Source organism: Leucopleurus acutus (genome assembly GCF_964270905.1).
Source record: "Leucopleurus acutus genome assembly, chromosome: 2".
In the NCBI taxonomy this organism is placed as follows: domain Eukaryota; kingdom Metazoa; phylum Chordata; class Mammalia; order Artiodactyla; family Delphinidae; genus Leucopleurus; species Leucopleurus acutus.
In genome coordinates this window covers 114,671,690-114,698,274 of record NC_139143.1, presented here as the reverse complement: position 1 = coordinate 114,698,274, position 26,585 = coordinate 114,671,690, and the positions used below count along the sequence as shown (strand labels likewise).

The 26,585-nt window shown below is 40.1% G+C and overlaps 1 protein-coding gene across 1 annotated transcript in view; it reads left to right on the top strand.

Annotated features, from left to right (window-relative positions):
* Positions 1-18,901: 18,901 nt before the first annotated feature.
* LRRC8C (leucine rich repeat containing 8 VRAC subunit C) overlaps positions 18,902-26,585 on the top strand; it is a gene marked incomplete at its 3' end in the record, with an annotated part of 29,313 nt that continues 21,629 nt past the window's right edge. Inside the window, exon 1 of the mRNA XM_082857763.1 lies at positions 18,902-19,043. Coding sequence (XP_082713889.1) covers positions 18,906-19,043 — 138 coding nt within the window. The 5' untranslated portion in view covers positions 18,902-18,905. The remainder of the gene's footprint in view (positions 19,044-26,585) is intronic.

Genomic DNA, 26,585 nt, shown 5'->3' with positions numbered 1-26,585 from the left:
CAAGTTGATATATTACTGGGCTTTAGTATCTTATCTTCTAGGTCTTTGAACCATTTAAAAATACATTTGGCAGAGCTCAATATCTTTGAAATAGTTTTCTCAGGAAGACCTCATCTGGCCCCAAGCCATCTTTCTTACTAATAATAGCAACTGCAAGTAAACAATTTCAAAATATTGCTATACAGTTTGTCTATAAAGATGGCACTGTTTGGGGTCTTATTCCAAGTTAGCTGATGGGCTCTAAATTTTTCCCTCTATTTTCTTTTTGCTGACAAAGTATTCAAATTAATAAGTCTGAGATCTCACACTTGGAACTGTTTTTGGAACTGTTCTTGGAACTTTGTTTTGAATGAATTATTAATTTGTTCGATTAATATATATTGAGCACCTGTTATGTGCCAAGACTGTTAGGTGTCGGGAAGACAATGGAGACCAACATTCACCCAGAACCACACAAATGAATGGAAAATGGTGTCTATGACAGGGACAACCAAGAGAGGTCCACAGTGCTGTGAGAGCCTGCAGTGTTGGATTTGCCCTAGTCAGTGAGATCAAGGACAGCTTCTCTGAGTAAGTGGTACTAAAGCCAAGCTCTGCAGGGTACATAGGAGTCTGAAAAGTGAGGAGAGATTGAAAGAACATTCCTATCGTAGGGTTAGCACCACAAGGACCTGCTACTATTGCTTGTATCTCCTTTGTAGTGACTTTATGAGAGCCCCAGAGATCACTCAACCTTTGCAATCATGTGCATCACCTAGTTTCTTTCCTTTTTCTGGAGGGCGGGAAATAGGGTCTTATTATGTGTTTTTGGAAAAGAATAATTATCTTCAGAAACAGATGTATTTTAATGAATTGATTTATATTTTCCAAGGATTTTTTCATTTAGATTCTTGGCACAGTCTAGCCTTTGACCATATTCTCCTGGAGCCTTCATATACAGAAGCTTTTTATGCCCTTTGCCAGCCTTTAGGATGGGAGACTCTAGGAGAACTGAATATCATCATGTTAGATTTTATTTAGCTTTGCTGTAAGAAGATAAGAGTTGGAAGAGGGAGCTCATATAATGTCTAACTTGGAAAAGATGGGCCATTAAATCAATGTGTTAACTTTACAGCCAAACCCAACAAATATTTTTCTTTTAGACACAAAGCCTTGCATTAAATATTTATTGGTTGGCTGGACAAAAACCTAATATTCCAATATTCAGGTACATTCATGTCAGTTTTAATATGCTGACAGTAAAATTCTGGTCATTGTTGATTTTCTCCTGTAGTTTTTTTTTTTTTTCTTGGAGACTGGAGGATCTGAACTTCTTCCTTCCATCATGGATTTTACCGAGCACAGCCAACAGAAAAGACAGACCAAGAGCTAACTTCTTGAGAATAACCTTCTTGAAAAGCCCCAAAGAAATTTATTCAGCATTTAATATTTTTCTGCTATTAACAACCCTACCATGGTCCCTGATCTTAAAAGAGAAATTGTGAATGTCAGATTCTTATAAAGATGAGTTAAAGGATGATAAAAATGGTCATACTATAAATCCATTAGTCTTTCAATCTCTCACTTTAACCGCCAATCTCTTGTTTCCGGAGGAGGGTTACTTTTGTCTCCTACTGTATTTAACATGGCTGGAAATTTGAAATTTTACCCCATTGAAAAAGAAAGCTTAGTAGCAAAGTTTTGATAACAAGTTGCTTTAACTTCCCTGTCACTCTTTTGGTTGGTGCTCTGTTTTCATACATACCAGTCTACTTATGTGTGTGAAAAGGTGTTTGTAAAACACACCAAACTTTCTGTTGGAACAGAAAAGGCAACATTCCCCCCACAGAATCATTAGGAATTCGATTCAACAAACTATTGAGCATTTTAGGCCCCATAGCATGCACTATGAAAGAAAAGGTGATCCCTGCCTTTTCAGACTGCTCTATTTTGTGAAAAATAAACAAAAAACTTTTTAGGACTTCCCTGGTGGCGCAGTGGTTGAGAGTCCGCCTGCCGATGCAGGGGACACGGGTTCTTCCCCTGGTCCAGGATGATCCCACATGCCGCGGAGCGGCTGGGCCCATGAGCCATGGCTGCTGAGCCTGCGCGTCCGGAGCCTGTGCTCCGCAACGGGAGAGGCCACAACAGTGAGAGGCCTGCGTACCGCGAAAAAAAAACACAAAAACTTTTTAGTTTTAATGTTCTAGAGAGCAGGAATATTCCCGTCTTCTCCACCTCCCTCTCCTCCCTGTCCCTTCCTCAGAAAGAAAGTTGCCTTCCAGGTAGATGGCTTCCTGCACTTGTTTAAATCTTCCGGCCTGCACTGTATATTCATGGTGTGTCAGCTGCTTAGAACTATTACGCTGTCTTTGTTCAAGGGGGAAAACTGGACTAAAGATAAGCCTCAGTCTTTTTTTGTCCATTAAAGGAAGAAATAAATCATCTTCAAAACAATCATTACAGATTTACTAAATTGAAATCTAGACTTAGTTTTTGGATGTGAAGACTGGTAAGAACCGAAACCTCGTCTAAATCACATAAGGGGAAACAAACAGTCTTTTCAAGAGTTTAGAATCTTATGGGGTTGGGGGGCGGGGGGTTGAGTATCCACTAATTCCTGGAAGGTTGTTCCTGGTTTAAAGGAGGTAGAAAGAGTGTGGAATGAAGAGGTGACCAAGAAGACCAGTGGGGTGCAGAGAGCTGAGGGAATGAGTAACATTTTATGATTTTATGATAATCTTTTATGGTCAGGGTTTAAAAAACGATTAGATCACAATTTAGCCTCATTCTCAAAAAGATTTCTGAGTTGAAATTTACTTAAAATGTATAGATTAAGCATTACATAATTATTAGTGTCATATACATGGAGCTGAAGCTCTTTGACAAAAATTCTAAAGAAATCAAGATCTCACTAAGATTTATAAATGCAGTATTCCAGACCATTATATTGTAAATAAAACTTCTTTGTTTGGCTCTGTTTTCTGCCGATTGTTTCTTAATAGGGTAATGTTTTGATAAGGGAGTCACAAAATGTGGCCATTGGGTACAGGTTGGTGCCTAAGAAGTCGTCATCGAATGACACACCCTTTTAGTAACTGGTGACAGACATTGTACATTAGAATTTCAGTGACCCAGGCTTCCCTGGTGGTGCAGTGGTTGAGAGTCCACCTGCCGATGCAGGGGACACGGGTTCGTGCCCCAGTCTGGGAAGATCCCACATGCCGCGGAGCGGCTGGGCCCGTGAGCCATGGCCGCTGAGCCTGCGCGTCCGGAGCCTGTGCTCCTCAACGGGAGAGGCCACAACAGTGAGAGGCCCGCGTACCGCAAAAAAAAAAAAAAATTTCAATGACCCTTCACTTTGAAATTATAAATTATTCCTGACTCTTGTCCTCTTCTCAAACTGTCTCTTCAGTAGTGGATGTTCTTTGAATAATCACTATTTACAGTGTGAAGCTGTGTGATAATAGTTACTCTCTTATTTATTGTAGTATCAAACTATAACAGAGGATAATACCATAATAGAAGAATTTGGTCTTTACTACAAAATGCTCAGTTGGGCATGTATATGTTTAGGCCTCTTTGAATTTAACAAATATGTATGGAGGGTCTATTCTAAGGCATTGTGCTGTTTTCTAGAAGATACAAAGTTAAACAAGATATAAAACTTGTCCTCAATGAAATGAAAACAGCCACCTCTTTAAATGCACCATTGGCACCAGAAACAATAATCAATCACATGTACAAAGAAGAGCAGTTACAATTCATGCTTTTATAGGAATTTCTTTCAGGCACATTCTCCTAGTAGAGGACACAGGGGTGAGGCAGGCACTTTCTCTATTTTGTTCACTTCCATTCCACCAGCACCTAGCACGGTGCGTGACATATCTTAAAATTTATATTTTTAATGTACATTTTAATATACATTTTAATACATATTTATTATAATGCTATAATTATTTATAGCAAGTGCATGAGTAAATGAATTATGCTTGTGAGAGAAAAATCAGCTACTGATAATAGTACATAACAAATTTTTGGTGGTGGTGGGATGAATTGGGAGATTGGGATTGACATCTATACACTAATATGTATAAAATAGATAACTAATAAGGACCTGCCGTATAAAAAATTAAATTAATTTTTTAAAAAAAGCTTATGACTATGTTAAAGATAACTGTGGAAACTAGTATGTAAAGCAGCAGCCTTGAGATGTGTGACCTGAAGCACAGTGACTAAAGGGGTTTTCTTTAAATATGGGAAGGGTATAATGAGAAAGAGGTATTCTATCTTTACTGATTAAAAGATAACTAAAATTGCCAGGTAGGCATAATTTTTGTTCCCCACCTGTCTTAGAAAAACAGGTTAAGCTCATTTTGAATACTTTTCAAATAATGTGATTGGGCCATTAATTTAACACATGGCATAGCGGAAATATTCAAGGAGATGATAGTACAGAAGTATCCACTGGGTTGCAAGTTCAACTTGCCTCGTGATTCCTTCTGAATCTAAAGTTCTCATTTATGGGACTATAAGAGCACTATAGCTTAAGAATCATTTAAATGTATTAATAATAGTTTATTTTTCATTTTATTTTCAAAGAGGGACATGAAAAGAGAAATTCTATTTAAACCATTTGTTTCCTAGTATATTTTAGATTCTGTACATTCAGATCAGCATGATGTAGTTAACTAAGAGCTGTATAGTAAGAGGTAAGATTTGACCAGAAGTCAAGGCTCACCGCTAGCTGTGTTCCTTGGGTAAGTCACATAATCTCTCTTGGTTCAGGTTGTTCACTCATAAAATGAGAGTTATGGAGTGGATGACTTCTGAAAGTGCCTTTCAGGTTCTGAACTGTTATAACCCATTTATGAGTTTCTTTAAATTAAGTATATGTCTATAGAACCATATAATTATGGTCTTCTGTAGTGGATTTTTCTAAAAAAAATTTTGTCACATATACCACAACTACAGAGTAAAACACAATCCAGAGTCACACTCTCCTAAGAAAGAAAGATATTTCTATAAAATTAGAAACTTCGGCTTTTGTCCTGTTTTTTATTTCCATCTTTGCGCTGCTAGAGGAAACGTAATTTGTTTTATAATTGATGTTTGGAGCATGTTCTGATGACTTTATTTTGATTGGTACCACTGAGAAGGACCCATAAATAAATCATGGTATTTCTGTGCCCTTCCTCTTTTACACTGCTTTTCTGCACTGGCCTTGGCTCTGCCAATGTCCCGGCCCTGCACTGTGGGATATTCCTCCCATGACATTACTCAGACACATGCTTTGCTTTCATAATCATTCTTTCCAAAACGAAAGGCAATTGCACCCCCTATCTTTATTAAAATTACTAGTTATTCACTGATTTATTCAGCAAATATTGAGTGCCTACTATATGCCAAGCATTATTTTCTAGGTACAGGGACACGTCAAAATACAAAATAGAATTGAAAAGAAAGTTCCTGTCCTCAAGAAACTTTCATTCTTTTAGGGGAGACAGACAATAAGGAATATAAGTATTTTTTGACAGATGGGATGTGGGATGTAAGAGACAAAGAAGACTCACGGATAACTCCAGAAACGTTGGTCTGAGCACCTGGAAAGATGGAGTTGCCATCAAGGGGGAAAAGTTGCAAGAGCAACAGGGCTTTGCCAGGGATGGGAGAGGTGGAGATAAGGGAATGGAACTGGAGTTAGTGTGGCACGTAGTGAGTTTCATGTGTCTACTGGATGTCCAGACGGAGATACCGAGTAGGCAGTTGGGTCTGCCATTTAAAGCACTATGCTCACAGGGGAGTGAGTTAGGGGAGAGAACTGCATCGAAGACTAAGCATTGGGCACACCAAAGTCAGAGGTCAGGGGGAAGATGAGGTAACAGACAAGTAGTTAAAGAAGGAACAGCATGGAAAACAGGAGGAAAACCTAAAGGCTGTGACATCCTGAAAGCCAAGTAGAGAATGGTCACTTTATGCCAAATGCTGAAGATAGAGCAGGTAAGGTGAGGGCTGAGAATTGACCATTAGATTTAGCCACGTAGATGAATAATATATGTGGGTTTCTTTCCTGTAGAATTCACACTTGATGCTCAGGAATTACTGAATTTTTAAAATTCATTTTTGTAAGGGGACACTCACTATGTTACTGATATGATTACTATTATCACTTGGAATTGGCCCTTGTTTCCTTGAGTGGTATATGATTGTACTGTCTAAAGGTGATGCCATTCTCCATCTGCCAGAAAAATGTGGAACAAAGCACTGTTAGCCATATATACCCACCTGATAGCTGTTGGAAAACAGTGTTAGCAATCAGATTTGAATCAAAGTAGAATATGTTTGGTATTCTTAAAGTCATGGGTTAACAAATAGAGTAGAATTTGTTCTGTAATTAATTCTGGAGAAGATATTAAACTTCTCCTGAGAGGGAGGAAGACAGATTGTTTCAGGAAGAACCAGATAAATGAAAGAAATAAAAAACTCTGAGTTTGCAACTAACTTTACCAATATTCTTTACCTAAGGATTATGTTATGTGATATTTTTGAGAGGTAAAATTTTATAGACAATGAGGCCATTAAAATGACTTTTGGTAATAAGTATTTTTAATAAAAGTAATGCAAATAGATTTCTGCAAAAGGATACAGAGGCAAATATATAACATAATATAAAAGTTTATATATTTTTAATTAGGATACCAGAATTTCTTTTTTAAAAATTTTTTAAAAAATTTTTATTGGAGTATAGTTGCTTTACAATGTTGTCTTAGTTTCTACTGTACAGCAAAGTGAATCAGCTATACGTATACATATATCCCCTCTTTTTTGGATTTCCTTCCCATTTAGGTCACCACAGAGTGTTGAGTTCCCTGTGGTATACAGTAGGTTCTCATTAGTTTTCAATTTTATACAGAGTATCAATAGTGTATATATGTCAATCCCAATCTACCAATTCATCCTAGCCCCCCCTCACCTTGGTATAGGATACCAGAATCTCTTGATTGAATGTGAAATGCCATGTTTCCAAAGACATTATTAGGTAAGCTAAAATCTTACATAATGGTTGGAAATTAGAGCTGGAAGAAATATAAAGATAACCATTTATATTTCTAAAATAGAAAAAAAAATTAAATATAAGTATAATTATCCTAATTGATCTTTAGGGGAAAAAACTATAAACTCAGCAGTTTATTCAGAAGTGGCTTCTTCAGCTTGAAATGGTCACAAATCGTGTGGAAACTACAATGATAGTGAAAGAGAAATTGTGTCATCACTGTAATACACAACTTTAAGAGATGCTGAAATTTGTGAAAGAATACAAAATTGTTTTTCAATTAAGCAAGCACAAGGTTCATCTACCCTCTGTTTAGTTTTGGCGTTTTTAAGTCAACTTCTCCTTTACTTCCTCCTTGCATCAAAAATAATTCCAAGGATTAAATCTGTGCTGGATATTGGCTTTGAGCCTTGTGATATGTAAAAACAATAAAGTCTATGTGTATGTGTATTATACATCTGTGTGTGTATTATACGTATGTCTGCATACATTTATATGTATTATATATGTACGTACATATAAGGGCATGTACATACACGAGTACATACACACACTTACCCAAAAGAGGTTAAGTACATTGAGTAGAGTTATAATGCTGAAAGTCTGTTTCATCTTGACTGTTTGTTTCTCTGACAGTCCGTCTTAACTAGGCTGTACCAGTATTAGGAAGCAGTAGATAATACTTAAGTTTCTTAGATTCCTCAGTTTGTCTTTATTTTCCCTATGAAGAGAATGATGCCAATGAAACAACTCAGCCAAGGACTCAGAGAATCTCATGAATAAGTGCCAGGCCTTTGCTTTTGCAAGGTGAGCCATAGATAAAGGAAGGAACAGTGAGCCTCTACCTCAGTGGTTCTCAAAGTGTGACTCATGGAACACCAGTCACCTAAACATTTTCAGGGGGTCCACAAGATCAAAACTAATTTTTAATGCTAAGATATTTTTTTGCCTTTTTCACTGATGGTACAAAAGCAATGGTGGGTAAGTCATCTTAGCGTGAATCAAAATAGAGGCACCAAATTCTACTGTACAGTATTCTTCATTGGCACACTTTTACAACTTAAAGGAAGAAAAAAGCCAGTTTCATCTAATGTCCTCATTGAATCAGTAAAATTATTATTTTAATAGCTCTCGACCTTTGACTACGTATTGTAATAATATACAGTGTGATGAAAGGGAAGAATACATAAAGCACTTCTGCTGAATTCAAAGTACAGTGGGTGTCTCAAGGGAAATCCTTATTGGAGTTGAAAGTTGAATTAGCCACTTTATCATAACATACCATTTTTAATTGAATAAAACAACTGATTATTCAGACTTGACTATGTGGAAGATACTTTCTCAAAATGATTGAAGCGAACTTGACATCTCAAGGCAAACAACTGATAATATTTGCTGCCACAAATAAAATTCAAACTTTCAAGTGAGGAATAGAATTTTGGAAAATTTGTGTCCACCACCATGAGTTGGATAGCCTCCAATTACTTAAAAAATTTTCTGATGAAAGCAGTAGTGATATTAATGAATGTGATTTTTAGGTATGATTTGTAACATTTGGAAGATCTCCATAACTAAGTGATCCAGTATTTTCCAGATGACCAACACATGTTTTTACCAAATCATGTACAGATAAAAGATCCATTCAAAGTGAAAGATAGACGAATGAGTTTTTTTTTTTAACATCCTTATTGGAGTGTCATTGCTTTACAATGTTCTGTTAGCTTCTGCTGTGTAACAGTGAATCAGCCATATGTATACATATATCCCCATATCCCCTCCCTCTTGCATCTCCCTCCCACTCTCCCTATCCCACCCCTCTAGGTGGTCACAGAGCACCGAACTGATCTCCCTGTGCTATGCAGCTGCTTCCCACTAGCTATTTGTTTTACATTTGGTAGTGTATATATGTCAATGCTACTCTCTCACTTCGTCCCAGCTTACCCTTCCCTCTCCCCATGTCCTCAAGTCCATTTTCTAGGTCTCCGTCTTTATTACTGTCCTGCCCCTAGGTTCATGAGAACCTTTTTTTTAGATTCCATATATAGGTGTTAGCATATGGTATTTGTTTTTCTGACTTACTTCACCCTGTATGACAGACTCTAGGTCCTTCCACCTCACTGCAAATAGTTCAATTTCGGGTTTTTTTTATGGCTAAGTAATATTCCATAGTATATATGTGACCCATCTTCTTTATCCATTCATCTCTCGATGGACACTTAGGTTGCTTCCATATCCTGGCTACTGTAAATAGAGCTGCAATGAACATTGTGGTACATGATTCCTTTTGAATTATGGTTTTCTCAGGGTATATACACAGGAGTGGGATTGCTGGGTCGTATGGTAGTTCTATTTTTAGTTTTTTAAGGAACCTCCATACTGTTCTCCATAGTGGCTGTATCAATTAACATTCCCACCAACAGTGCCAGAGGGTTCCCTTTTCTCCACACCCTCTCCAGCATTTATTGTTTGTAGACTTTTTTTTTTTTTTTTTGCAGTACGCGGGCCTCTCACTGTTGTGGGCTCTCCCGTTGCAAAGCACAGGCTCCGGACGCACAGGCTCAGCGGCCATGGCTCACGGGCCTAGCCGCTCCGCGGCATGTGGGATCTTCCCGGACCGGGGCACGAACCCATGTCCCCTGCATCGGGAGGCAGACTCTCAACCACTGCGCCACCAGGGAAGCCCCCTGTTTGTAGATTTTTTGATGATGGCCATACTGATTGGTGTGAGGTGATACCTCATTGTAGTTTTGATTTGCATTTCTCTAATGATTAGTGATGTTGAACATCCTTTCATATGTTTGTTGTCAATCTGTATATCTTCTTTGGAGAAATGTCTATTTAGGTCTTCTGCCCATTTTTGGATTGGGTTATTTGTTTTTTTGATATTGAGCTGCATGAGCTGCTTGTATATTTTGGAGATTAATCCTTTGGCAGTTGCTTCATTTGCAAATATTTTCTCACATTCTGAAGGTTGTCTTTCCATCTTGTTTATGGTTTCCTTTGCTGTGCAAAGGCTTTTAAGTTTCATTAGGTACCATTTGTTTATTTTTGTTGTTATTTCCATTATTCTAGGATGTGGGTAAAAGGGATTTTGCTGTGATTTATGTAATAAAGTGTTCTGCCTATGTTTTCCTCTAAGAGTTTGATAGTGTCTGGCCTTACATTTAGGTCTTTATCCATTTTGAGTTTATTTTTGTATACTGTGTTAGGGAGTGTTCTAATTTCATTCTTTTACAGGTAGCTGTCCAGTTTTCCCAGCACCACTTATTGAAGAGGCTGTCTTTTCTCCATTGTATATTCTTGCATTGTTTATCAAAGACACGGTGACCATATGTGTGTGGGTTTATCTGGGCTTTCTATCCTGTTCCATTGATCTATATTTCTGTTTTTGTGCCAGTACCATACTGTCTAGATTACTGTAGCTTTGTAGTATAGTCTGAAGTCTGGGAGCCTGATTCCTCCAGCTCCGTTTTTCTTTCTCAAGATTGCTTTGGCTATTCGGGGTCTTTTGTGTTTCCATACAAATTGTGCAATTTTTTGTTCTAGTTCTGTGAAAAATGCCATTGGTAGCCTGATAGAGATTGCATTGAATATGTAGATTGTTTTGTGTAGTATAATCATTTTCACAATGTTGATTCTTCCAATCCAAGAACATGGTATATCTCTCCATCTGTTTGTGTCGTTTCTAATTTCTTTCATCACTGTCTTATAGTTTTCTGTATACAGGTAGTTTGTCTCCTTAGGTAGGTTTATTCCTAGGTATTTTATTCTTTTTGTTGCAGTGGTAAATGGGAGTGTTTCCTTAATTTCTCTTTCAAATTTTTCATCATTAGTGTATAGGAATGCAAGACATTTCTGTGCATTGATTTAGTATGCTGCTACTTTACCAAATACATTGATTAGCTCTAGTAGTTTTCTGGTAGCATCTTTAGGATTCTCTATGTATAGTATCATGTCATCTGCAAACAATGACAATTTTACTTCTTTTCTGATTTGGATTCCTTTTATATCTCTTTCTCCTTTGATTGCTGTGGCTAAAACTTCCAGAAATGTGTTGAATAACAGCGGTGAGAGTGGGCAACCTTGTCTTTTCCTTGATCTTAGAGGAAATGATTTCAGTTTTTCCCCATTGAGAACGATGTTGGCTGTGGGTTTCTCATATATAGTTTTTATTATGTTGAGGTAAGTTCCCTCTATGCCTACTTTCTGGAGGGTTTTTATCATAAATGGGTGTTGAACTTTGTCGAAAGCTTTTTCTGCATCTATTCAGATTATCATATGGTTTCTATCCTTCAATTTGTTAATATGGTGTATCACATTGATTGACTTGCATATCTTGAAGAAACCTTGCATTCCTGGGATAAACCCCACTTGATCATGGTGTAGGATCCTTTTAATGTGCTGTTGGATTCTGTTTTCTAGTATTTTGTTGAGGATTTTTACATCTATGTTCATCAGTGATATTGGCCTGTAATTTTCTTTTTTTGGTGACATCTTAGTCTGGTTTTGATATCAGAGTGATGGTGACCTCATAGAATGAGTTTGGGAATGTTCCTCCCTCTGCTATATTTTGCACGAGTTTGAGAAGGATAGGTGTTATCTTCTCTCTAAATGTTTGATAGAATTCGCCTGTGAATCTGTCTGGTCCTGGGCTTTTGTTTGTTGGAAGATTTTTAATCACAGTTTCAACTTCAGTGCTTGTGATTTGTCTGTTTATATTTTCTATATCTTCTTGGTTCAGTCTTGGAAGGTTTTGATTTTCTAAGAATTTTCCATTTCTTCCACGTTGTTCATTTTATTGGCATATAGTTGCTTATAGTAATATCTCATGATACTTTGTATTTCTGCAGTGTCAGTTTTTACTTCTCCTTTTTCATTTCTAATTCTGTTGATTTGAGTTTTCTCACTTTTATTTCTTGGTAAGTCTGGCTAATGGTTTATCAATTTTGTTTAACTTCTCAAAGAACCAGCTTTTAGTTTTACTGATCTTTGCTATTGCTTCCTTCATTTCTGTTTCATTTATTTCTGATCTGATCTTTATGATTTCTTTCCTTCTGCTAACTTCGGGTTTTTTCTGTTCTTCTTTCTCTGATTGCCTTAGGTGTAAGGTTAGGTTGTTGATTTGAGATGTTTCTTGTTTCTTGAGGTAGGATTGTTTTGCTCTAAACTTCCCTCTTAGAACTGCTTTTGCTGCATCGCATAGGTTTTGGGTCATCGTGTTTTCATTTTCATTTGTTTCGAGGTATTTTTTTATTTCCTCTTTAATTTCTTCAGTGATCTCTTGGTTATTTAGTAGCATATTGTTTAGCCTCCATGTGTTTGTATTTTTTACAGTTTTTTCCTGTAATTGATATCTAGTCTCACAGCGTTGTGGTCAGAAAAGATACTTGATACAATTTCAATTTTCTTCAATTTACCAAGGCTTGATTTGTGACTCAAGATATGATCTATCCTGGAGAATGTTCCATGAGCACTTGAGAAGAAAGTTTATTCTGTTGTTTTTGGATGGAATGTCCTATAAATATCAATTAAGTCCATCTTGTTTAATGTATCATTTAAAGCTTGTGTTTCCTTATTTATTTCCATTTTGGATGATCTGTCCATTGGTGAAAGTGGGGTGTTAAAGTCCCCTATTATGATTGTGTTATGTCGATTTCCCCTTTTATGGCTGTTAGCATTTGCCTTATGTATTGTGGTGCTCCTATGTTGGGTGCATAAATATTCACCATTGTTATATCTTCTTCTGGATCGATCCCTTGATCATTATGTAGTGTCCTTCTTTGTCTCTTGTAATAGTCTTTATCTTAAAGTCTATTTTGTCTGATATGAGAATTGCTACTCCAGCTTTCTTCTGATTTCCATTTGCATGGAATATCTTTTTCCATCCCATCACTTTGTCTGTATGTGTCCCGAGGTCTGAAGTGGGTCTCTTGTAGACAACATATATATGGGTCTTGTTTTTGTATCCATTCAGCCAGTCTGTGTCATGTGGTTGCAGCATTTAATCCATTTACATTTAAGTAATTATCAATTTGTATGTTCCTATTACCATTTTCTTAATTGTTTTGAGTTTGTTTTTGTATGTCTCTTCCTTCTCTTGTGTTTCCCGCTTAGAGAAGTTCCTTTAGCATTTGTTGTAAAGCTGGTTTGGTGGTGCTGAATTCTCTTAGCTTTTGCTTGTCTGTAAAGGTTTTAATTTCTCCATCGAATCTGAATGAGATCCTTGCTGGGTAGAGTAATCTTGGTTGTATGTTTTTCCCTTTCATCACTTTAAATATGTCCTGCTACTCCCTTCTAGCTTGCAGAGTTTCTGCTGAAAGATCAGCTGTTAACATTATGGGGTTTCCCCTGTATGTTATTTGTTGCTTTTCCCTTGCTGCTTTTAATATTTTTTCTTTTATTTAATTTTTGATAGTTTGATTAATATGTGTCTTGTTATGTTTCTCTTTGTGTTTATCCTGTATGGGACTCTCTGCCCTTCTTGGGCTTGATTGACTGTTTCCTTTCCCATGTTAGGGAAGTTTTCAACCATAATCTCTTCAAATATTTTCCCAGACCCTTTCTTTTTCTCTTCTTCTTCTGGGACCCCTATAATTTGAATGTTGGTGCATTTAATGTTGTCCCAGAGTTCTAAGACTGTTCTCAATTCTTTTCATTCTTTTTTCTTTATTCTGCTCTGCAGTAGTTATTTCCATTATTTTATCTTCCAGGTCACTTATCCGTTCTTCTGCCTCAGTTATTCTGGTATTGATCCCATCTAGAGTATTTTTAATTTCATTTATTGTGTTGTTCATTGTTGCTTGTTTCCTCTTTAGCTCTTCTAGGTCCTTGTTAAATGTTTCTTGCATTTTGTCTATTCTATTTCCAAGAATTTGGATCATCTTTACTACCATTATTCTGAATTCTTTTTCAGGTAGACTGCCTATTTCCTCTTCATTTGTTTGGTCTGGTGGGTTTTTACCTTGCTCCTTCGTCTGCTGCATATTTCTGTTTTCTCATTTTGTTTAATTTCCTGTGTTTGGGGTCTCCTTTTCGCAGGCTGCAGGTTCCTAGTTTCCGTTGTTTTTGGTGTCTGCCCTCCAGTGGCTGAGGTTGGTTCAGTGGCTTGTGTAGGCTTCCTGGTGGAGGGGACTGGTGCCTCTGTTCTGGTGGGTGGGGCTGGATCTTGTCTTTCTTGTGGGCAGGGCCGCATCCGGTGGTGTGTTTCGGGGTGTCTGTGAACTGAGTATGGCTTTAGGCAGCCTCTCTGCTCATGGGCAGGGTTGTGCTCCTGTCTTGCTAGTTGATTGGCGTGGGGCGTCCAGCACTGGAGCTTGCTGGCAGTTGGGTGGAGCTGGGTCTTAGCATTGAGATGGAGATCTGTGGGAGAGCTCTCGCTGATTTATATTACATGGCGCTGGGAGGTCACTGGTGGTCCAATGTCATTAACTCAGCTCTCCCACCTCAAGAGGCTCAGGCCTGACACCAGGTCAGAGCACCAAGACCCTGTCAGCCACATGGCTCAGAAAAAAGGGAGGAAAAAAAGAATGAAAAAGAGAATAATAGATGAAAAAACTTATTTAAATAAATAATAAAAAAAGAAGAGAACAACCAAACCAATAAACAAATCCACCAATGATAACAAGTGCTAAAATCTATACTGAGATAAACATAAAAATTAGAAACAAATAAGTCGCAGACAGCAAACCCCAAGTCTACAGTTGCTCCCAAAGTCCACCTCCTCAATTTGGGATGATTCGTCTATTCATGTATTCCACAGATGCAGGGTACATCAAGTTGATTGTGGAGCTTTAATCCGCTGCTCCTGAGGCTGCTGGGAGAGGTGTCCCTTTCTCTTCTGTGTTCTCACAGCTCCCGGGCTCAGCTTTGGATTTGGCCCCGCCTCTGCGTGTAGGTCGCTGGAGGGCGTCTGTTCTCGCTCAGACAGGACGGGGTTAAAGGAGCAGCTGATTCGGGGGCTCTGGCTCACTCAAGCCAGGGGGAGGGAGGGGTACGGATTGCGGGGCGGGCCTGTGGCGGCAGAGGCCACTGTGACGTTGCACCAGCCTGAGGCGCGCCGTGCGTTCTCCCGGGGAAGTTGTCCCTGGATCACGGGACCCTGGCAGTGGCAGGCTGCACCAGTCCCAGGAGGGGAGGTGTGGATAGTGACCTGTGCTCGCACACAGGCTTCTTGGTGGCGGCAGCAGCGGCCTTAGCATCTCATGCCCGTCTGTGGGGTCGCGGCTGCTAGCCGCGGCTCGCACCCGTTTCTGTTGCGCCTTCAAGTGGCGCTTTTAATCCCCTCTCCTCGCGAACCCGGAAACAATGGTCTCTTGCCTCTTCTGTAAGTCCAGACTTTCTCCCGGACTCCCTCCCTGCTAGCTGTAGCGCACTAGCCCCCTGCAGGCTGTGTTTACGCTGCCAACCCCAGCCCTCTCCCTGCGCTCCAACCGAAGCCCGAGCCTCAGCTCCCAGCCCCGCCCGCCCTGGCGGGTGAGCAGACAAGCCTCTCAGGCTGGTGAGTGCCGGTCGGCACCGATCCTCTGTGCGGGAATCTCTTCGCTTTGCCCTCCGCACCCCTGTTGCTGTGCTCTCCTCCGTGGCTCCGAAGCTGTCCCCCTCCGCCACCCGCAGTCTCCGCCTGTGAAGGAGCTTCCTAGTGTGTGGAAACCTTTCCTCCTTCACAGCTCCTTCCCACTGGTGCAGGTCCTGTCCCTATTCTTTTGTCTCTGTTTTTCCTTTTTTCTTTTTCCGTACCCAGGTACTTGTGGAGTTTCTTGCCTTTTGGGAAGTCTGAGGTCTTCTGCCAGCGTTCAGTAGGTGTTCTATAGGAGTGGTTCCACATGTAGATGTATTTTTGATGTAGTTGTGGGGGGGAAGGTGATCTCCATGTCTTACTTCTCCACCATCTTGAAGGTCCTCCCTGACGAATGAGTTTTAACATCAAGGAGTTTGAAAAGTTCATTGATATAGTTTTCAGATTCCATATTGCAACTAACCAAGTTAGTTTGATATATTATCAAAAGTTAATATCCCCAATTATATAAAAAGTCTGTTAAGAAAGTCCTCCTTTTGCTAACTGCACATATATTTGATTCATAAATTTCAATCAAAACAACATATCTCGGGCTTCCCTGGTGACGCAGTGGTTGAGAGTCCACCTGCTGATACAGAGGACATGTGTTCGTGCCTCGGTCCGGGAAGATCCCACATGCCGCGGAGCGGCTGGGCCCGTGAGCCATGGCCGCTGAGCCTGCGCGTCCGGATCCTGTGCTGCACAACAGGAGAAGCCACAACAGTGAGAGGCCCGCGTACAGCAAAAAAAAAAAAAAAAAAACTCAGCAGATTGAATAAGCAGATATGAGAATCCAGCTATATTCTATTAAGCCAGCTTTTAAAGAGATTTACAAAAATATAAAACAATGCTATTATTCTCATTAATTGTTTTTGTGTTGGAGAATATAGTTATTTTTCGTAATAACAATTTATGTTAACTTGTAATGGTTTTGTTATTTTTAAGTGAGTTAATATATATTTTTGAAATTTCTTGGTTTTAATTTCTCATGTGGCCAGTATTGATAGGTATCACCCACCTAAAAAGTGCTCTTTGAGGTCCTCCTCACTACATTTTAGAACATGAAAGGATCCTGAGGTCAAAAAGTTTGAGAACACAGCTCTCAATAAAATACACATTGGTATATTTTATTCCTGAAATTGTTCCTTGCTTCAAAGAACAAGCCCAATTCCCTCCAAGATGTACAGGAAGTTATCATGAAGGAGACAATAACTAAATCTATCAAAGGATGTAGACTACAGCACAGGCACCATACTTGTTAGTGCTGTCACTGTAGCTGGCTAGGGTCCCCCCCAATCTGATTGAGTGAGCATTGCTCCACGAACAAGCATCCGAATTCACCCATCAATTTAACAGACAGTTGTTCAGGGCCTCTTGTTTTCCAGGCACTGTGGTAAGTGGTAGAGGTGCAAAATAGAACAAGACAGTAGCTTTTAGGCAGAATGTGGAAGTTAAGATGAGTTCGTGCCTGTCTGTGACCGCCACTGGATAGCTGTGACGAGAAAACATTTGGGGCCATGAGATTATAATGATCCATTGAGAAGAAAAAGGTCGTGAAAGGTCAGGAAAATCAAACTTTGGACTAGTCTGAAATGCTAATAACACTAGGAATAAGTGAAGTTTTTCATTTAGCTTGGGTGGCTTGCCTGCAACATATGTTTTGAGAACACACATATGCATAACATATAGGTTTTCCCCCTTCAAGAAACTTCCAGCCCAGTGGTGGTAACAAAGTAGAGTTAAGAAAGTTGTGTTTTCGGACTTTTCATGGTGGTCCAGTGGGTAGGACTCCGCACTCCCAATGCAGGGGACCCTGGTTCCATCCCTGGTTGGAGAACTAGATCCCGCGTGCATGCTGCAACTAAGAGTTTGCGTGCCACAACTAAGAAGTCCTCATGCCACAACAACGAAAAGCCCGAGTGCCACAACTAAGACCTGGCGCAGCCAAAAATAAATAAACAGTAAAAAAAAAAAAGAAGAAAAGGAAAGTTGTGTTTCAATAAAATGAGGCAATCATATCAAATGCTGCAAAGATGTCGAGTAGGTAGGTCATAGGTGAAAGCAGCATGAAGCGGTTGAATTTTCAACGTCATGTTAAGGAAGACTGCTTAAGAAAAAGTCAGATAAAGCAGTGAGATGGAATGGAACACATTATAATAGTTTCCAAAGATAAACAGCAGTGAACTCCAAGAAGAGGCTCTGGTTTTCTTTAGGCTGTTTATTGTACAGCCTTTAATTCACTATTAGGGAAGAGAAGATCCAGGAAACAAAAAGGCTTGGAAGAATGAGCACCAAATGTAGCTTTTCCCTGCCTTTAATCAGACTAAATAACAAGGGCAGGTGTAAAGAGCAAGATTATTGGATCCAAAGATGGCAAAAGGGAGAGAAACTGTCTTTTTGGCCCTCACTGGCCACCCTTATTCCTTGCCATGAGATAAGGAAAGAATATTCCTTCTCCCTGTAGCTGGATGGTTACCTTCAAGTCTTAGATCATAATACAGGCAGTGGGACTGAGCGATAAGAAAGGACAACGCAGGCTAAGAAAAGGATGTGTCTCTTCCCCTTTTCCCAGAGCCTCAGTGCACCCTATTCATTTATCCTCTGTCATTTAGATAGAGTTAGGTGTTTCCAGAGAAAACTGTCAGAGGATAAGTTTGAGGTTCACAGTGAAATTTAGGAAATAGAGAAAAAAAATCAAGTCAAAAGCACAGGAACCAAAAAAAGAGGGAGGGCAAAAAAAAAAAATTGAAGTTCTCCCCAACACCTCCTCCCCACAATGAGACTGTCCCTTTTACAAGAAGAGGACCAGTGGCAAAGCCGTTTGCCTTCCCCAGGGAGCAAGCAAAAGGCTTTACAAATAGGGCTTAGTAAATAATTAATACAAACCAATGCTGAGGATACACTTAAAAAAATAGTTTGAAGCAAAAACCTAAGATGATAAGATAAATGGCAAAAACATTTTAAAGGATGGGCTCTGCTCTTTCTGGCATCTTTGTGCTCTGTTTAGGGGAAGGGAGACCAGGAAATAACGGGTGGCTCTGGTCATGCTCTCTCTGGTCCATGTGGAGCTAAAGGGCACCCACTGGTTAGACAAGAGTTAGCAAAGGTACTTGATTTTTCGACATGGGGCTCCTTATTTCCTCAATTGGTGGATTTCTCAATGGCTTGTTCAAACTCTGAGGTGCTGTGACAGCTCCTGGACTGATTCCGACCACTGAATCCGACGAGTTGAAGCGGAATTTCAAATGCTGTTAACAATGCAGTATGTTGTGCATAAAGATAAATTAATTCACCAGTAATCTCTCTTTTCTCAGAAACATGATTCCGGTGACAGAGTTCCGGCAGTTCTCTGAGCAGCAGCCTGCCTTCCGGGTTCTGAAGCCATGGTGGGATGTATTTACCGATTACTTGTCCGTGGCCATGCTGATGATCGGTGTGTTCGGATGCACTTTGCAGGTAGGTCCCTAGACTCATGTCAGAACAGAGCCAGGGGCTTCCCTGGTGGCGCAGTGGTTGAGAGTCCGCCTGCCGATGCAGGGGACGCGAGTTCGTGCCCCGGTCCGGGAAGATCCCACATGCCGCGGATTGGCTGGGCCCGTGAGCCATGGCCGCTGAGCCTGCGTGTCCGGAGCCTGTGCTCCGCAACGGGAGAGGCCACAACAGTGAGAGGCCCGCGTACCGAAAAAAAAAAAAAAAACAGAGCCAGAGCAAGTCACTAAGCCGTTGAGACCTCTTTAAAAAGAGTGTGTGATTTTTAACCATGTATATATTAGTTGCTCTTCTGTACTTATGCATGGTGTTTGCAATCATGGCAGGGAGCCTGAAGCCTGATTTCCCAAACTTTCCTAATTAGGTAAATATGGTACTTGTAAGATTTAACAGAGCTCAAAGAGCAGTTGACTATAGTCAAGTAATATTTGATGTCACAAACATCAAAGGGAGCCCTTTATCTTTCAAAGTTGGTTTTATATCCACAGCAAAATATAGAATATAGCAAAATATATTATGTATAGCCAGAGTGCCATTTATATTGTTAAAATGGAATGTTTTTCTTTATCTCTTACATTTACCCCCGATAAGATTTTCTGGGAGGACTGACATTTTGATGAGATATTATCTTACCCAATGCTTAGTTCTGAATTAAATTGTAACTGAATCATAATTTGTTCTCTATAGATACTGTATATTCATATATTGAATCCAGATTTTTTGCAAGCCTATGTATCAGGCACCATACTTTGAGGACATATATACCTGTAAGCTGTTCATTTCTAGGGGGAAACTAGATAAACAAACAACAGAAAAGGTTATACTGTGCTAGAGTTTGTTTTTTTTTTTTTTTTCTGAAAAGCTCTATGCAAGTCCAAAGGAGAGGAACAAGAGAAATGGTGTATTAAAACTTGAGAACCAGTCAGGAAAAGGGAGCTGGGGATGAAGAAAGTGCCAGGAAGAGGAAGGAAAGCTCCAAGTCATGGATATGAGAAAGGACATGACGTCTCTAGGAAACAGTCATTAGGATTGACACCCTTTGGGTGTCATCAGCATGAGAGTTGAAGCCATGCCCGGGAATGGAGTCACCCCAGGAGAATGTGGTTGGTGAGATGATGTCAGGAATAACAGTAAAGAGCGAATGAATGAAAAGGAGACTCCTCTGGAGAAGGCTGAGTAGGGGCAGCCATAAGGATGGGGGGAAACCAAGAGAGAGGAGGGGCTCAGGTGTGGTCAGTGATGGCACGGGCTAAGGGGAGAAAAGCAGTAGCTAGGGCATTAGAAATCTTAGTGTCACTGGTTGGAAAAGTGAATGGGAGTTAAAGGCTTATGGAACTTTCAAGTAGATCATCTGAGAGGAAGGAGAGCCAGGAGAGAGCGAAATAGCTAGAAGTGGTGCAGAGGAGAAATAAAGACCTTTTTAATGTTGATTTTAATAATAGTTAACATCTAGTGCTTCCTACGTGTCAGGCACTCTTCTGAACACTTTACACATGTTTTAAATCATTTCATCCTCATGCCAACCCTAGGATATACTGTTATCATCCCCGTTTATAGATGCAAAACTAAGGCACAGAGAGATTAGAGAAACTTCCAAGGTGAGTAGCAAAACCCTTATTGAAGTCCAAGCAGTTTGGCCCCAAAGTCCCTATCCTTAATCCCTAACACCATGCTGCTTTTTATTTGTGGGCTGAAAATATCTCGCCCTCCTCCCCCCACCAAAAAAAAGGATGCCAATGAAAAACTAGAGTTTGAAAGAGAGAAAGGGCATTAATTCATTCATAAATAAAACAAATAGTTGTTGAAGAATCTACTGTGTGCCAGGCACTGTTCTAGGGGCCAAGCATTTTCAGTGCAGGAGGAAAGAAATAAAAGACAAATATCCCAGCCTTAAAGAACTTAAATTCTGTGGGGGAAAAAACAAGCAAAATAAGCAAAATCAGTTGGTAAATTATATATGTTAGAAGGTAATAAGGACAATGAAAAAGAAAATAAAGCATACGAGGACGGTAGGAGATCACAGCAGGTGAGATTAAGAGTTGTGGTTCTCAAATAGGGTGGCCTCACTGGGAGGTGACTTTTGAGGAGGGAACTGAAGTCGGTGCGGGAGCGGGCCTTGCAGATGTCCCGGGAGGAGCCATCCAGACAGAGGGAAAAGAAAGAGTAAGAGACACAATGAACAAAGCAGTCACAGGACCCCTCCCCTTCTGCAGGAGAATTTGACATTTGGCTTTCTCAGCTTTCTAGCTCAGCTTCTCTGGGAGCCTGATAAAGGTAGAATGTTAACTGTGTTACTAGGCAACATTGCTTATGGCATAAATGGCTGCTGATTGGTCAACTGCATCTGGGCTGGGAGAATGATAAGTGCCTGGTAGGAAGCCATAGATGGGATTTCTGTGACTGTGGTGACACTTGTAACTGGGCATGTCCCTTGATACATGGAAGGTGTATCTACTGAGTTACAAGAGCTATTGGCTCCTTTGGAGCATAAGGCATCAAAGCCAGAGTAAATCCGGAATCTGCCTACAGTGGATCTCTTTTTCTTGCATCTGAGATGATCGTGGAGAAGCTTAGGGAGAGACTAGCTCCTGGGCAGTGGTGTGGACCACCACACAGGCAGTTGTGAAGATTCCCCCAAAGGGAGAGAGTCTGATGCTGCCTGGCTGACAAGCTGTGACTCCAATCCTGTTTCTTTCCAATGATTCTGGTACCAAATGAGGTTTATGATAATACTATAAGTTTGAATGTTGAGATGATCCTAGGAAGACCCCTGGTGATGTCACAGGCCTGAAGCATGGGTATTCCTCGCATGTTGAGGGAAAAGCCAGGTGGCCAGTGGGCTACAGCAGAGTGAGGAGAAGAGTGGTAGAAGAATGAGGCCTGAGAGGTAACAGCTGCCGGATCACGTAGGGCCTGGAGGCCCCTGTAAAGGTTCTGTCCTTGCTCTGACAAGGGTGGGGCATGTTTGGAGGGTTGGCATTATCTGACTTAGGTTTTGACAAGACCACTCTAGGTGTTGAGAATACAGTATGGGGGGGGGGCAAGAGCTGAAGCAGGGAGATTACTGAGAAGGCTAGTGCAATAATCCAGGGAAGGTATGAATCAGATGGCTTGGACCAGGACTGAAGCCGTGGTTCTGGATATATTTTGAAGGAAAAAACATTAAGACTTGCGAGAAGATTGAACTGAGCGTGAGTGATATGTATGAGAGAAAAAGAGAAATCAAGAATGACTCTTCAGATTTTGGGGCCTGAGCCACTTGGAAAAAGTTTGTTTTTGAGCATGTTGAGTTTGAAATATGTTAGATATCCAAGTGGAGAAGTGAGCAGTTGGATATAAGACCCAGTAGTTCAGGGTAAGAGAAGAATGGTCAGGAGGAAGGATGTGATGGATCCAGGATCCAGGTGGGATTATCCTTGATTTGGGTGGAGGGTGTACCTTCCACAAGAATAGTAATGATGGCTACAGATGCATTTTATTGCAGGAGAGGAGAGGCACAGTAAGATGGGAGCGTGTGCCTTGTAGCTTCTGTGAAATAGTAAGTGACACATCTGCTGAGCGATTGTGAGGTAAGGGAGGTAGCAGGATGTGGCAACAAGGTAGGTAGTAGAGAAGGGCGAATTTTGGAGTGGCAAGTTTGGGAAATAGCAGAGGGAGGTGACATAGATCTGCAGGAGGACTCTATGTCTGTCTTTATTACTGTGCCACGCACAGCACCAGCACTGCCACAGGACCTGCTTATGAACAAGCACAGGAGTCGTTTCTCCTTTTTTTTTTTTAACTTTTAATTTTATATTGGAGTATGTAGACGTTTCTCTTGTTTACTTATTTCATAGCAGGATGAAATGCAGAAAAGAGAAACCACACAGAGTATCTATAAGAACTAGTAGCTAACTTGGAACAAAATAAATGAAAATGGTAGTGTGGACCTATGAAAGTGTCTATGATGAACATCATTTAGGGATGTGGCCAGTGACTTCAGAAGGGGATTCAAGAACAACTTAAGCATCTCTTCCTGAGCCCTGGTCAGAACCCTCTTCCTGGAGCACAGCCCCCGTCATGTCTCTCTGCTGCACAGAAGCATCCCACTTAGCACCCTGCCCAGCACGCTTAGTACCTGCTCCTCAGATGGGTGACCTAATCTGGACACCTCACACACAGGCCTGTTTTATCCTTACAGCCTTTAAGAAGAATATGGACACCAATTGACTGGGTACAGGAAGTGTAGTCTGAGATGTCAAGATTCTAAAAAATGTGAAATACCCCAAAGGAAAATTCCATCAGAACATGAAGGTTACCAGGCTCAGAATTCATATGGGATGGACCATTTGTTCAACAAACATCCCTAAGCACCCGAGATATGTCAGGCATTATGTGGGGTGCTCGAAACACTGAAAGAGAAATACAGTACAGCCCCTGCCGTCAGACTGCTAATAGTCTACAGACTGTACAAATACAGAAGCAGTGCCATTTGGTGTGTAAGCGCCTTTATGGTGATAGATTTCAAGAGCATTAAATATGATGTCATCTCAGCTACTGGAAGTTAGGGACTTGAGGAGGTGAATTTGAGCTAATTCTCAAAGAATGAGTATACAAATCCAAAATATACATTTTTAAAAAAGAGGAATGGAAGAAAAAATAAGCAATAGATTTAGTGTGATCATTTCACAAAGCCCTCATTATGGGTCCTCATGGCATTTTCGGGGGCATCCTGCACTGGGTGGGGCATTCCCACAGAATCCAGGATGCTAATAGCACTCACATTGAGTGATACTGGTAAGGAACCTGTGCTACCTGTGTGTAGAATCCTTATGTACTTTATTTAGCTCCCAGAAGGACCCTTGGGGAGTAGATTAGTTCCATCTTTCAGGTGAGAATTCTCATCTGAAAGGTTACGTAATGCCCCCAAAGCCAAGAGGGATGCAGCGAGGGTTCAGATCTCAGGTCAGTTCTCCAGCATGTGGCTTTCACCCCTGTGCACCCTGCTGTGGGATATTATGGAATCATTACAGTTTCACAGATCCTGTGGCCAAATTTTGGCTCGTAAAACAGGATTTTACGTATAAAAACAAGTGCAAAATGACTAAAAGAGAAAATAGAAAGTTATAAAAAGAATTGATTTTCTGAATTACAGCTTAGATTCTCTAAAAGATTATTCACTATACACCTGCTATTAAAAAAAAAAAAACTTCCAACCTATAGTGAACATTGAAGAGACAAGAAATAAGATATAAATTACTAAAGAAAGTAAAACCACTCAGTATTCATATTACAAATGAAAGTAATGTTTCCAAGGGGGAGAATTTAATCTCTTATTTTAGCTCTCTTATGATAATCCTCTGAAATTGTTTTAATGACTGATAACTTCGTAAACAAAAGGTTCTCTGTGAAGCTCAAAATCCTTTCCCATTTCCAAGGTGATCTTACAATAATCAAAATATGTTTTTATGCCTTGATTTTCCTTTTGTGAAATGAAAGTGCAGTCATTCCGATCTTACTTACAAAACAAGTTAACGCTTGGGGTTTGAAAACACGACAAAGCAAAATCTAAGTAGGGTTAGAAGAGCACTCTGCTGGTAAAATAGGCATCCAATCGTTTTTGACTATTTTCTAGATGGCTTCTTCCAATGGCAAACACTATTTCATTATCTCTTTATTCCTAAAAGATTGTGTGCCTATAGGTTTAACACTATGTAGCTTTAAAGATGCTGGGGGAAGGAGGAAGTCATCGACTATCAGTGGGATGTTGATTCGTTCTTGCCCTGATGTAAAAGGATTAAAGTCAACACTTGTCTTACTCATCTGACAAATATTTATTCGTTTCTGAGCAAGTAGCTATTTTCAAGGCTGCCATGGGATAGGAGCATGCATAAAGAGCATTCCTTAGATTACATCAGAAAGAAACAAAGAAACAAATATAAACTCATTGTAAACCAGGAGAGTGTATGTATCCTATTTCTGTACAGTCACAGACCCTCAAGGACCCATAGCGTAAACACCCAATCTTGTGCTATAAATAAACAACATTATTCAACTACTCAAAACACTCAATAAAATAGACGAGATCCTGAAAGGTCAACACGTTGCTTCCTGGAAAAATAAGATTGCTTTAGATCTCTGCTCCGTGACTCCAGGTTATCTTATGATGACCAAATCCACAACAGCCCATCGTCAGGCCATTACCAAATATAGAGTTAACAGTTAGAAACCAGAAGCAGGAACTGGAAGACAAGCCCCCTGAAAACCCTAGGGGACTGCTCTGTGACTGCTACACAGGAAAGACATTTCCTGCTTTCTGAATTGGGGGGGGGTGGGGAGCCAAGGGAATGATTTCAATGACTTGAAACCACCTACCAAAAAAAAAAATTCCTTGTGGACTAAGCCCGTCACCAGGAGCAAACTGGCTGGCGCCAGCAGGATCACACTGGACAAGAGTTGGTGCATCTGAGCTGCTTGGTTGGAGTTAATCCCCACTTTTATTTTTGGTACATACTCAACTGCTTCTCTGATTTAGAACCATCAGCATCAACGCCATGGCACATGGCCTTCAGCCGATAATGCTCACAGGCAGTTCACTGGAAAGCACAGGTGGTAAAAATTATAGACCGCAGAGGGATTTCAGAGTAGTTCATTTTGATAATGTGCCCTGAATCCTTGCTTCTATAATACCTCTCTCCCCCAGTCCTCTGTCCCATACTAACCGGGATCTCTAGTAGATCTTTTTCTTTTGCCAGATCTGAATTTACAGATGGAGACTCAGAAATTCGTACTTAGATTAGCCTATTGTTTAAGGTGAAATTCAGAATGCTAATGAAACAGCAGATAGCACCAATGGGTAGGCTTAAAATGAAGACCTCGTCTACGATATGTTTTATAAAGTTTCTGTGTACCCACGACATGTCAATATTCTACTTCAGTCTTTGGGGAATATGAAACAAAAATCATTTGATGGTGAGCATAATTTTAAAGAAAACCTTTCGCATCTCTGTAGGGATGGTGGTAGATGCTGTGAGAGAAACACTACTTCAGAATCCCTGTTACATCTAGTAACAAAAATATGCCTCAGTTAGGACTTCCTTGTTATGGTGGTTTATTCAAACTGATACTTTTTTCTTCCCTAGAACTTTATTTCTTGTCATCTATCACCTTGACAACTTAATGTACAGTGAATTCCTGGCCACAAGAATAATATATGAGTGCCTTTCACCTCACTTGCTTGGGTTTAACACAGGGCATGAATCTAAATGCTTTTCTTAGATCATCGGATGCCGTCCAATGCCAGTCAGTGAATGGGGAACATTTCCTTTTATTTCACCATTATGGATTGTTATGACCATGTTGCCATTGATTGTTTAATAATACATCTTTTCCCTCAAATAATAAAGCACTGACAGAGTACTGGATTTTTTTCCTATGTGAAGCAAATGAGATTTACTGTATATTTAGTCTCTGTTGTGGATCCTGTACTGTAAATCGCCAAAATCCATGTTTAAAAATCTCTACTAAGTG